Genomic DNA, 12,255 nt, shown 5'->3' on the forward strand with positions numbered 1-12,255 from the left:
AAAACCCAGCTTAAGGGAACTCTTCCATGGTGTTTTTGCTGATGAGAATGCAGAAAAATAAAGAGAAATCTAGATAATTCCACTTTAGTCCTAGCTTTATTAAGTAAATTTTGCAATTTTCTAATTTTGCCCTTAATTCTCCTTATTTTCTTGCTGATTTCATGCCCTTGCCGTCCAGCCCAAATATACCTTGGGTCTATTTTCCTTTTAAACCCTCTTTCTTTTATCATTTAAGCTATTTAATCATTTCCCACAATTTTGCATTTGATACAATTTAGTCCTTTTTGTTCAATTAGCTATCAGTACTTTAAAATTTCTTGACGAAACTTTAATACTAACTTATTAACACTCCATAAATATTTATAAAAATATTTATGGCTTGATTTAAAATTCCTGAGATCTCGATAATTCGTTTTCGATTCTAATTATTTTAATATATATATATTTTTTAGTACACTATTCACTATTTCAAAATTTTTCCTAACTTCACGTTTAACTTATACTCACTGAATTAATAATATTTACTTCTCATTTGTCGAATTTAGTGATCTCAAATCACTGTTCCGACACCACTAAAAATTAGGCTGTTACAGATTTTGTTAAGATTTCATAATATGAGCAATGTTTTTGGAACATAACTAAATTGGTTGGTCGGATTGAGAACCGACCGATATATTGGTCCAAACAAAGGGGTTGAATCGATTGAATTATTTTAATTATTTATTTAATTATTGTTGGTTTAGTAGTTGAACCAATCAAACTGGTTGAATCAGGAAACAATGGGTTGATCAGTTTAACCACTGGTCCAATTATTAGAACATTATATGTGACAGTTTAAGATTGTACCACATCAACACCTGAAAATTTATATAATTTTTTTAAATTTTCAAGTGATGATGTGGCACAATCTCAGAATGCTACATCATTAAAATTTTATGTTTTAGGAACCAAAATGAATTTAGTTACCAAATTTAAGTACCAAAATGGATACAAAAAAGTTCAAGTATCAAAATAGACCTACTTATCAAGTTCAAGGACCAAAAATTATATTATCCCTAATAAAAAATATGTGCCAATTTCTTACATATGATTAATTGTTTTCAATTTGTGTCATCCAAATCTCAAGCAAAACCTTCAACCATTTCTTCAAATAAGTTTTAGCTGCTCATTTCTGAAATTAACAGAACTAAATTGCTCTTTTTGTCAGAGGGACCAATTTTCCTAATTTTGAAATTAAAAGGGACCTGAGAGGACTTTTTACCTTACAAAATTTAAAGATTTAATGCAAAAAAATTCACAAGAGGCTTGAGTATGGGTTTGGGCCATACGAATCCAAGAAAAAAAATATCCCGAGAAAAAAAAAAGAAATTAAAAAGAAAAAATAAAAGAAAAAGAGAGAGCAGCAAGTAAAGCCACCAGCAACGACAAGAGAGACACAGAGAGGCGAGCTATCCTTGAAGTGTAGTTCGTTTAAACGTCGTCGTGTCATCCTCAATCCCCACAAAACCCCCCCAAATTCCCAATTCTAGGGTTTCTCTCTCAACCCGATCCATCTCCAAAAAGCTTGAATTTTTTGTCCTTCCATTGACAGTGAAAAATAAAGTTCGCACCTTTTTTTGAAATTCTTGAGGTGCAAAAGAGGAAAAAGAAATCATGTATAGTCATAGAGATCGAGGAATAGGTTCATCGAAATCGGAGCTAATCGATCGGAAGCGCCTAGTCGCTTCTTTGGATAAGCATCTAGAGAAGTTATCGCCGTGCACTTCGAGAGGCTTGAACGGCAAAGACAAAGAGAGATCCTCTTTGCCTTCAACTTCCACTGGCAAATCTCAGCTCGATCATCGCGATTCGCGTTCTACGGCTCTTTCTAAAGCCCAATGTTCCGATGGTTAGTTGGTTTATCTGTTGTTTTCTTTCTTTTACTTTATAGCCCATTGGATTGTTTTATTTTTCCAATTCATTTTCTTTAGCAAGATCTGGGTTTTGAGCTTTTTTTTTTTGAATTATTTAAGCTGATACGTCTTGGGTATTTGCAATTTGCATTGTGAAAGCGAAATGTTTGAGATCTTGGCTTAGAGGTGTTTGTAAGTGGGCTGTATTATTATTTATATGTGTGTCTAATTTGTATATAAGCAAAATTTTGTGCATAAAAGATAAATCCTAGTACCAGTTTTTTTCTAAGCTAATTATTATTCTTAGTTATAAGTTTCCTTCTTGGAATGTTTTTACATAAGCTAATTGTGATCAGTATGCAAGTAATTTAATGTGAAGTTCTTGTCCTTTGGTTGCAGAGGAATCTGAAACGGACACTGAAGAATCGGATGTTAGCGGTTCCGATGGAGATGACACATCTTGGATCTCGTGGTTTTGCAATTTGCGAGGCAATGAGTTTTTCTGTGAAGTTGATGATGAATACATCCAAGATGACTTTAATCTTTGTGGGTTGAGCCATCAAGTTCCGTATTATGATTATGCACTTGATTTGATTTTGGACATTGAATCTTCTCATGGTAAGTCATGGAGATGATTTGGTATTTCCTCAAGGTCCATATTGCAAATGATAGTAAGCCTTGTGGTTTGAAGCATTTCCTACCATGTGTTTGCATTTACAATGTTTATATCTACATTTAGGCACTTGCTTTTGTTTTTAATGTTGTTTAGCATCGACGTCATTGTTTGTGTCTGTTTGCTGTGCTTTTGCATATCAATGATTTTTTCTTGTCCCATTTTTTAATGTATGGCTCCTACATCATTTCTACTCAACCAACATCGTTGTGTGTTGATTCCTACTATTAAGTAGATGCGTTTTGGTTTTATAGGCGATATGTTCACCGAAGAACAAAATGAATTGGTTGAATCAGCTGCTGAGATGTTGTATGGTCTTATACATGTCCGTTACATATTAACTAGCAAGGGAATGTCTGCTATGGTAATAATCACTGTCATTTTTTTCTTTTTCTTTCGGTTAACTTCATATCTTGTTTACAAAACTCTACTTTGAAATTTCTATTTCAGTTGGAGAAGTACAAAAACTATGACTTTGGAAGATGCCCGAGAGTTTGCTGCTGTGGACAACCTTGTCTTCCAGTTGGTCAATCAGATATTCCTCGCTCGAGTACTGTGAAAATCTACTGCCCAAAATGTGAAGATATATATTACCCTCGATCCAAGTATCAAGGCAGTATCCTTACCATTTCATCTTTGGCTTTTTCTTTGTTTGGTTTTTCTCCTATATTAGGCTTGAGACATATGAAACACATCCTGTAAAGATTAAACAACTTCTTTCTAGGTAAGCTACCCGAAACTAATCATACTTGCATGTTGGATAATGCACCTTGTCTTTGTGTATTAAGTTTTCTATCTACTTTGGCGTATAAAACTACTTAATTCTTTGCACATATAATATAAACATTTCATGCATAAATAAATAGGATCTCTTGGATCAACATTGATAAAAAAAACTCTTTTATCCTAGAGGATTAATATGATGTTTGGGATTCTTTTTGCTAATTTTATTCATTACTATTTGAATTGGTATTATTATGCATTTCGGTAGATTCTTTCCTATGTTAGTTTTTGTCTTCCATCTATGTTTGATGATGTTATGCTTTTGGTCTTCCTTTATTTATGCATTGTGAATACAGTCCCTTGTTCCATCTCAAAGATTATGAACTCAATAGGATTTTGTAGAACCTTACGGTTTTTAAGTCGTTTTTTGGATGAACAACATTACGAAGTTAGTAGATGCTAAGGGTACCCTGTGCCCGTGCTCATGAATCTCATACCTTCCTGCTATCAGTTTTGGCATAGAAGTTAGTCTATGTTCACAAACGCCCTTCCATGATGTTGTTGGGCTTGTAAGAGGTCTCCATTTTTCTTTTTTGTCTTCTGCGCAGTTAGGAATCGATCATTGGGATGATATTTCAGTTCTTTCTATTATTTCCTGTTACCAGATCATGGTTGTATTACTTTGTTTTACCGCTTAATTTCCTTGACATAAACAAAGATATCGACGGAGCATATTTCGGTACAACATTTCCACATCTATTTCTGATGACATATGGGCACTTAAAGCCTCAAAAGCCAACTCAAAACTACATCCCACGAGTTTTCGGCTTCAAGATCCACAAGCCCTGACATGATTGATACATGAGTTGCAGCAAGCCAGAACTTATATACTCAGATCAATCGCCGGTCAGTGAGATTCATAGACGGTGGTGATTTTCAATTAGCCTGGTGCTTCTTGTATCAAAGCAGTGGGTTCCCAACAATGCAAGGTGAAGTGGGGCTCCAAAAGAAACAAAGAAATGGTACGATTGATTGATTGATTGATATGGCAAATGAAATATGGAGTGCTAGTGGAGCACAAGGAATCTCTAGGATTTGTTTTTTTATGAAGTTTAAGTAAGCATATATTTTTGTTTGGAAGCGTGGGTTTTGCTGTAGTTCATAATAGTTTAGGTGAATCTCTCTCTTCTTTTGTTCAATGGTTTTGTTGACCTAGATACATAAATATTCCATTTCTCTAATGTAAACTTCAACCTCATCTTTTACATGAATTTCCTACTTTAAATCCATGGATATTTCAAAATAAATACTATGATATGAAATCTGCCTTTGTGTTTCTTTTCTTGTCTAAATAATGAAGTTGCTGAATCAAACTAGGGAACCAAATATTTTTGTCATCACTACATCCTCAAAGTTTGATCATTGAGTTGATTATCTTCCTCAGATTCATGCTCTTCTTCCTTCCTGCCAAAGCTGATGTAAATTCACATCTACATCTATTCCAATTGTTAGTTGGAATTTAGCTATTTTATCCATGGGTTGGGTCGAAGGTCCGCAAGCGAGAGGATTTGGGTAAAAAGTAAGGTTTATTTAAAAATGAGTCGTGCATTGTCTAAGGCATTTTTGGCCCAGCCCGAATTTGCAAATAGATAAAAAAATTTGGTTTTTTTTTGTTTTTACCTGTGTTGCTACTTTTTATTATTATTATTATTATTTTGTTTTTATTGTTTGATATTGTGTAATTCTTGTTTTATTGTTAGTTTTGTTACTATTTTAGAAGTATTTGCTTGTTAAGTTATTCTTATCTTAGTGTTATTTAAATATAAGTATTTTTAAATTTGTTTGTAAGTATTAAGTTTAATGTTTTTAGTATTTTTGATGTATTATATTTTTAATTTTTTATATAAAAAAATTAATTTGGTTGGGCAAAGTCGAATTTTAACATTTTTATTCCAATCAAGTTTAAGCAAAATTTTAGAATTATTTTTAGAGTCGAACTCAAGTCAATCAAATGGACCTAAAATTTTGACAAGGCCCAATCTAAAATCGGCCCGATCTGACTCATGGACAAGTCTAATTTTATCTCATACATCTCTTATAACTAAAGTTTCACACCGTAAATGAGCTAATGAATTTGTCCCTAACGTTACGATAGGCTAGGGAGTCTTAGGGCCAGTTCTACATTGCTTTTCAAAAGCACTTCTGGCTCCAAAAGTATTTCTGGAAGAAAAACTGTACAGAACAAGCTGTTTTTGGCTGAAATTTTTAGCTTTTCAACTTCTGAAGAGGAGAAGCTAAAATTTTTGACTTTTCCTCTTCCAAAAGCACTTTTAATGTTTAATTATTTTTTCACCTCTCCAATAACATAGTACTTTTTTTTCTTGGTACTTAATTACAAATGTATTAATCATTAATTAAAATAAAAATAATTTTAAAATACTAATTACAAATATTTAATAGTTATATTTAAATATTTAAAATATAGTTTATATATTCTAATTAAATTTTATAAATAATTAATATTTATTGCTTAAAATATTTAAAATTTATATTTTATATATTAAAATATTAACAAGAAGTTATAATAATTTTTTATATTCTTGGTAAAATATAATAATATTAACTAATTTAAATATTATTTAAATACATATTTGTTACTTTATAATAATATGTCTAAAATGGACATTTTATTTCTCAAAAGTACTTCTTAACAAAGACAATACTAAACACTCAAATTTTAAACTAAACTTTTCAAAAGCATTCTTAAAAGTACTTTTTTACAGTACTTTTCAAAAGTATTGCCAAACTAACCCTTAGTCTACCATAAATTTTGATTTCTCATTATACTTTCTTAATTTTTAAAAAATTAAGTTTTCTGAAAATTTTCAAATATTTTCATTAACGTCACAGAAATTTTAATAATTTTATTTATACTCCAATTTTTTTTTCTTTCAAAATTTCATTAAACTTCTAAACTTTTTGAAAATTTTATTAGTCTGTTCAAAACTTAATACCAAAACCTGTCAGATTTCTATTGGATAATCATCCGACATTTATTACTCACTTCACTTTAGCAAATACAAATCGTCGAATATTAAAAGAATTCATTTCGAATGATGTCGCTGAATTCTTTTAGAGGTTTTTGTAGCTTATGATTAATTTTCAAGTTTGCTTAAATCCTTACTTCTTCTAAGAAAAATTAAAGTGTTAATTAAGGTTGGGTTCGGTAAGAAAGATGAAGTAGGGTTTAAATGGCTTAGGAATTCAGTTATAGGGTGTAGTTTAGCATTTTAGGTCCGATATAGCAATCCCTGGGGTGAAAAAGACAAGAGCTGCGGGAAAAAGACAAGACTGTTTTGTTTTAGAAAATTTTGAGTTTGCGCTGCAGCTTGCTGTTTTCTCTTCCAATAAGATACACTTAATTTAGTTACAAATTAAATATAAAAATAATTTATTTACAATGAATTACGTTAAAATAAATTTATCACAATAAATTTGAATTTGATAGATTTGTGTAAATATCTCTTTAATTTCTGTTAATTTTAAAATAAATAAATTAATCCTCTCAACAAAAAAATTAAAATACTTTTTAAAATGTAAAATATTTATAAAATTTCAAATTTTATATTTTTAAATAATATAAAAAATAATAAAAATTCTAAATAAATTAGTTAACTATCCAAATTTATCATATCAAAATATTTTATTTTTATTATTTTTCTTTGAATTTTTAAATATATGTATAATTTTAAATTTATGCGTTTTTAATATGGAAACAAAGATTTAATTGTACATATTAAAATTTTTAATTTAACTTAAATAATAATAAAATAAAATTAGAAACTTAGTGTACAAATGGCCCAAGTAAGTTTTCACTCCAAATCTCCAAAATTGCCAAACCGATCTAATGCTCCTCCCTCAATCCCTGGAAACCCCAAAACCTCCCCTAAACCCTTTAAACCAACTCTCCTTCGAGCAAAACTACAGAAACATCTGCAACCTACTCCTCTCTTTAACCCACACAAGGTCCCTCCCAAAGGGTCTCCAACTCCATGCCCACATCATTAAATCAGGCATTCAAACCATCCCTCTCATATCTCATCACCTCATCAACTTCTATTCCAAAACCCAACTCCCTCTCTTCTCCCGTCAAGTCTTCTTCGAAGCTCCACATAAAAGCCCCACTACTTGGAGCTCTGTTATCTCCTCTTTCGCTCAAAATGAATTCCCTTCCCTTGCAATCCAGTTTTTCCGGACAATGCTTGTTAATAACATTAGGCCCGACGATCATATCTACCCTAGCGCTACTAAGTCATGTGCGATTCTGGGAAGGTCTGATATTGGCCAATCGATACATTGCTTGGTTTTGAAAACTGGGTATGATAGGGATGTATTCGTGGCGAGTTCTTTGGTTGACATGTATGGTAAATGCGGGAAAATTAAGGATGCAAGGAACTTGTTTGATGAAATGCCTCAAAGAAATGTTGTTTCTTGGAGTGGGATGATATATGGGTATGCACAGTTAGGTGAGTTTGAGGAAGCTTTGACATTGTTCAAACAAGCTTTATATGAACGCCTGGACATAAATGACTTTACTTTTTCGAGTGTTGTACAGGTTTGTGCTAATTCCACGCTGCTTCAGTTAGGTAAGCAGATACATGGATTGTGCTTTAAAACAAATTATGATATGTCAAGTTTCGTTGGCAGTTCTTTGATATCTTTGTATTCTAAGTGTGGAGTGATAGGAGGATCTTACCGGGTTTTTGATGAAGCCTGTGTTAAGAATCTTGGGATGTGGAATGCAATGCTGATTGCTTGTGCTCAGCATTCACAAACAGAGAAAGTGTTTGATTTGTTTAAGCAGATGGAAGGCCTTGGGATCAAACTGAATTTTATTACCTTTTTGTGTGTGCTCTATGCTTGTAGCCATGCCGGGCTTGTTGAGAAGGGACAACATTTCTTTGAGTTAATGAAGGAGTATGGAATTGAGCCAGGTGATCAACATTACGCTTCTTTGGTTGATTTATTTGGTCGTGCAGGTAAACTGCAGGAGGCACTTTCAATCATCAGGGAGATGCCTATTCGGCCGACAGAGTCTGTCTGGGGAGCTTTTTTAACAGGGTGTCGACTTCATGGGAACACTGAATTGGCAGCTTATGCTGCTGATAGGATTTTTGAGTTGGGACCCGTGAGCTCAGGTTTGCATGTGTTATTATCTAATGCTTATGCTGCTGCTGGGAGATATGAGGATGCAGCCAAAGCTCGGAAGATGCTTAGAGATCGAGGGATTAAGAAAGAGACAGGTTTGAGTTGGGTTGAGGAGGGAAATAAGGTTCACACATTTGCTGCTGGGGATAGGTCCAATGCCAAAGCAAAAGAAATTTACAGAAAATTAGAGGAATTAGGAGACGAAATGGAACGAGCTGGTTATATTGCGGACACAAGTTTTGTGTTGAGAGAAGTAAACGGCGAAGAAAAGAATCAGACAATCAGATATCATAGCGAAAGACTAGCTGTTGCATTTGGGCTCATTACCTTTCCATCAGATAGGCCAATTAGAGTTATGAAGAACTTGCGCATCTGCGGTGATTGTCATACAGCAATCAAGTTTATGTCCAAGTGTACTGGAAGAGTAATTATAGTTAGGGATAACAATCGGTTTCATCATTTTGAGGATGGAAAATGTTCCTGTGGTGACTATTGGTGAATGAAGTATAAGATACCATTATTGTATCCTAACAAAATTCTGGGACAAGTGGGCAAAGAATTACATTGAAAGACTATAGTGTGAGATAACCAAGTGCCCCATAGGTTTGATGATGGCAAAATGCTTCTATGATAACACTATTGATGAACAATATGTAAGATAATATACTTATTGTACCTTAACAAAATTTTGAAATGAGAAGGGGAAAATTAAAACCAAAGAAGACTTTATTTAACTTTTATTAAATATCTCCTTTTATCTTTTTTCTTTATGTGATGTTTGATGCTCAAGGATTACTAAGGCACTCTGAATCTTTTTGCTTTTAATGTGCTACTATGGTACTTACTATCCTATGTTTAAATTTGTAATGTTTGAAAAATTGATCAGTGATGGAGCTTGACGTACTCCATGTTTATTTCCTTTCTATCTGGCTTAATCAAGAATCAGGCATGCTAGAGTTAACAAATCATTTTCCTATTTATGCCACCATTTAAGTGTTATTCAATAGATAGGAGGCAGCATTTATCTAATCTCTGCTCAGTTTTGCTACATATATATATAGTAAAATGGACTTGAAGACTACCAATAATTTTTTAAGTGATAGTAATCAGTTTTGCTATATATATATATAAATATGTATATTTCATTTTAAGGGGCCGCCCCTGCCACCCCTGGATACGCCCCATCTACTTAAACTTAATCAGTATAGGTGTATATTCCATTAATTTTTGCTTTAAGCATGTCGGCCCCTGCCACCTTTAGATACGCTCCATCTCCTTAATGTATATCCCATTAATTTTTGCTTTAAGGATGTCTTCAATAAGTAAATAAGTAAAAAGTAAAAGAAAGTTGATGACATTAAAAAATTTCAAAGAAGTGGTTGAAGATGGTGCAATCTAATAATTGCTACTAAAAATCCTCTAAAATATGCATGAAAAAGGTGCCAATAATAAGACAAGTTTAACAGGCAAAATACTGACAGCATCCTTTAACAATACCACATTATATCTATTTATGCAAAAGCTTGGATGAAGTTGGTGCCGGTTGGAATTTAAATTAAATGTCTTTTTTAAATATTTTTATTTAAATTTAATTATAAATTTATATAAATATTAATATAAAATAATATTTTATATATTTTATTTTTAAAATATAATTTAGATTTTTTATTGGCTGTGCTTGGGTAGAGTCAAGCTTAAATTTAAAATTTATTTTAAAAAATTAAGTATTAATTTAATTTGACTTGGCTCATGGACACATTTAATTTAATCAAACGATTGAACTTATTATATTTTTTTTGTGATGAGCGATGACCTAAAAGTTAAAATAGGTACATTTGAAAATTAGTCTCTTTACTATTTAACAATTTTTATTTTAAACCAATTCTTAACACCGTTTACAATTTTTATTAAATTCTAGATTATTACAAAATTATTTTTTACATGACTACCAAGTGAGTTTTTAAAGTTGGCGTGAGATAAAAAAATACAACCTTATACATATATTATATTTCTATAAAATTAAAATTTAAATATGTAAATTATATTTAAAATCCAAATTTATTTATTATTGGCATTAAATCCAAATTTTATTATTATACTGCAAATTAATTAAATTAATTATCAAATATCCAAACTTACTAAATTTATAAAATATTTTTAAATAAAAATTTAAAAGTTAAGTGAATAATAAAGTGAAATATATGGATAAGTAATCTATATAAATAAATTGAATTTAAATAAAATAATATTGGGGTATTATTATGATGCAATCAAATTCCAACATATAAAATATCAAATTTGCCCATTAATTCATTCTCATCCATGGGATTTTGATGTCACGTCACCAATTTTCTTTTTTTTTTTTAAATTAAACCTTCGCGGAGGTAGAGCACACAACTGGAAATTATGGATTGGATTTTCAACTTTAGTCATTTCCTTTTTAATTTGGAAACTAAAATCCAAAATTTTCTAACGTGTTGACCCTCCTTTGACGGCTACAAGGATTGCCATTGGCCACTGCTAAAGAGTTTACAGAGTTACCGCGCAACCCGGCACTATAATGCCATAGACGCAATGACAAAGATTCTGCTTTGCTAATTGATGCAGCTTTTTGCTCCTTTAATTACTCAATTTCTATTGAAAGTATCTATTTACTTACCATATTTGCTGCCGCTTTTTCTTTTATAAATTGAAATTGAGATTCCAAAACTAGAGGGGCTGATAGAGAGAAAATGGAGTGGGAGAATCAAGAAATGCAACATCACCACCAACAAGGAGAAGACTATTTGCAGTATCAAATTCAAAATGAGGTTTGTGGGAAAGTGATGACAGATGAACAGGTAGAGGAACTGAGGAAACAGATCGTTGCCTATTCCGCCATTTCTGAGCAGCTTGCTGAGTTGCACAAATCCATGTCTGCCCACCACGATTTTACTGGTTCTTTTCTTTTTCTTTCTCCTTGGGTTCTTTTTGTTTCTTTCGACTTTTCTCATGTTGGCTGCCTTGGTTCTATATTCAATAATCATGTTGTTTTGGTTTCAGGTATAAGGTTGGGAAATCTATATTGTGATCCAATATCAGCCTCTGTTGGGCACAAGATCACTGCTAGACAGCGGTGGACTCCAACCGCATTGCAGCTTCAAATTCTTGAGAATATATATAAGCAAGGAACTGGAACACCAAGCAAGCAAAAAATCAAAGAGATAGCATCTGAACTAGAACAACATGGTCCAATCTCTGAAACAAATGTATATAATTGGTTTCAGAATAGGCGTGCTCGATCAAAAAGAAAGCTTCAATCCTCTACAGATTCAGTTAATGCAGAAACAGATGTGAGCACAAAAGAGAAAAAGACTAAACCAGTAGATCCAGACTTCATTACCAACATTTCACAAGGAGTTGAAAGCTTCTATTTCCAAGCTGATATTTCACGAGGCTATGATTCTTACAATAATCTAGCTGAACAATTTGGGTTACTAGGATGATGTTTATGTAATAATTGATTTAGAAGGGATGACATTAATATATATATATTTTTTTATAATTAAAAATTGAATTGAGCCATTTCTGAAAAATCTCTGAGTTTCATTATCTCTAAGCCTTCTAAGCTCTCTAATTTGGGAGAATGTTAGTAAGGCCAAGCCATTTCAATCCAATGGTTGAGATTAATTACAGTGGATGGTCTACATCGAGTGTATAGAATATTCTACACTTGCCTATATGTTTCTGTATAAAGCTACTGTATTCTTGAGCTTTCAG

At 32.1% G+C, this 12,255-nt stretch overlaps 3 protein-coding genes across 3 annotated transcripts; all 3 read left to right on the forward strand.

Moving 5' to 3' along the window:
* The first annotated feature begins 1,308 nt into the window (after positions 1-1,308).
* LOC108460833 (casein kinase II subunit beta-1-like) lies at positions 1,309-4,595 on the forward strand. The gene is made up of 5 exons (XM_017760506.2): positions 1,309-1,888; positions 2,292-2,510; positions 2,820-2,929; positions 3,016-3,181; positions 4,007-4,595. The coding sequence occupies exons 1-5, from the start codon at positions 1,654-1,656 to the stop codon at positions 4,135-4,137; spliced, it is 861 nt and encodes a 286-aa protein (XP_017615995.1). The 5' UTR covers positions 1,309-1,653; the 3' UTR covers positions 4,138-4,595.
* Positions 4,596-7,133: 2,538 nt separating this feature from the next.
* Positions 7,134-9,218, forward strand: LOC108459501 (putative pentatricopeptide repeat-containing protein At5g52630). Its single transcript, XM_017758886.2, has one exon. It carries the CDS (start codon positions 7,196-7,198, stop codon positions 8,993-8,995), a length of 1,800 nt encoding a protein of 599 aa, XP_017614375.1. The 5' UTR covers positions 7,134-7,195; the 3' UTR covers positions 8,996-9,218.
* Positions 9,219-10,899: 1,681 nt separating this feature from the next.
* Positions 10,900-12,047, forward strand: LOC108460047 (WUSCHEL-related homeobox 8-like). The gene is made up of 2 exons (XM_017759427.2): positions 10,900-11,433; positions 11,539-12,047. Exons 1-2 carry the CDS (start codon positions 11,229-11,231, stop codon positions 11,979-11,981), a joined length of 648 nt encoding a protein of 215 aa, XP_017614916.1. The 5' UTR covers positions 10,900-11,228; the 3' UTR covers positions 11,982-12,047.
* The last annotated feature ends 208 nt before the right edge of the window (positions 12,048-12,255 follow it).

Source organism: Gossypium arboreum, chromosome 8, assembly GCF_025698485.1.
Source record: "Gossypium arboreum isolate Shixiya-1 chromosome 8, ASM2569848v2, whole genome shotgun sequence".
In the NCBI taxonomy this organism is placed as follows: Eukaryota; Viridiplantae; Streptophyta; class Magnoliopsida; order Malvales; family Malvaceae; genus Gossypium; species Gossypium arboreum.

Excerpts from the sequence above, each read along its gene's own strand:
- LOC108460833 (XM_017760506.2), top strand. The coding sequence starts at position 1,654 with ATGTATAGTCATAGAGATCGAGGAATAGGTTCATCGAAATCGGAGCTA. Across the intron at positions 2,511-2,819 it reads GGACATTGAATCTTCTCATG|GCGATATGTTCACCGAAGAA; the intron begins GTAAGTCATGGA and ends TTGGTTTTATAG. Across the intron at positions 3,182-4,006 it reads TCGATCCAAGTATCAAGGCA|ATATCGACGGAGCATATTTC; the intron begins GTATCCTTACCA and ends ACATAAACAAAG.
- LOC108459501 (XM_017758886.2), top strand. The coding sequence starts at position 7,196 with ATGCTCCTCCCTCAATCCCTGGAAACCCCAAAACCTCCCCTAAACCCT.
- LOC108460047 (XM_017759427.2), top strand. The coding sequence starts at position 11,229 with ATGGAGTGGGAGAATCAAGAAATGCAACATCACCACCAACAAGGAGAA. Across the intron at positions 11,434-11,538 it reads TGCCCACCACGATTTTACTG|GTATAAGGTTGGGAAATCTA; the intron begins GTTCTTTTCTTT and ends TTTTGGTTTCAG.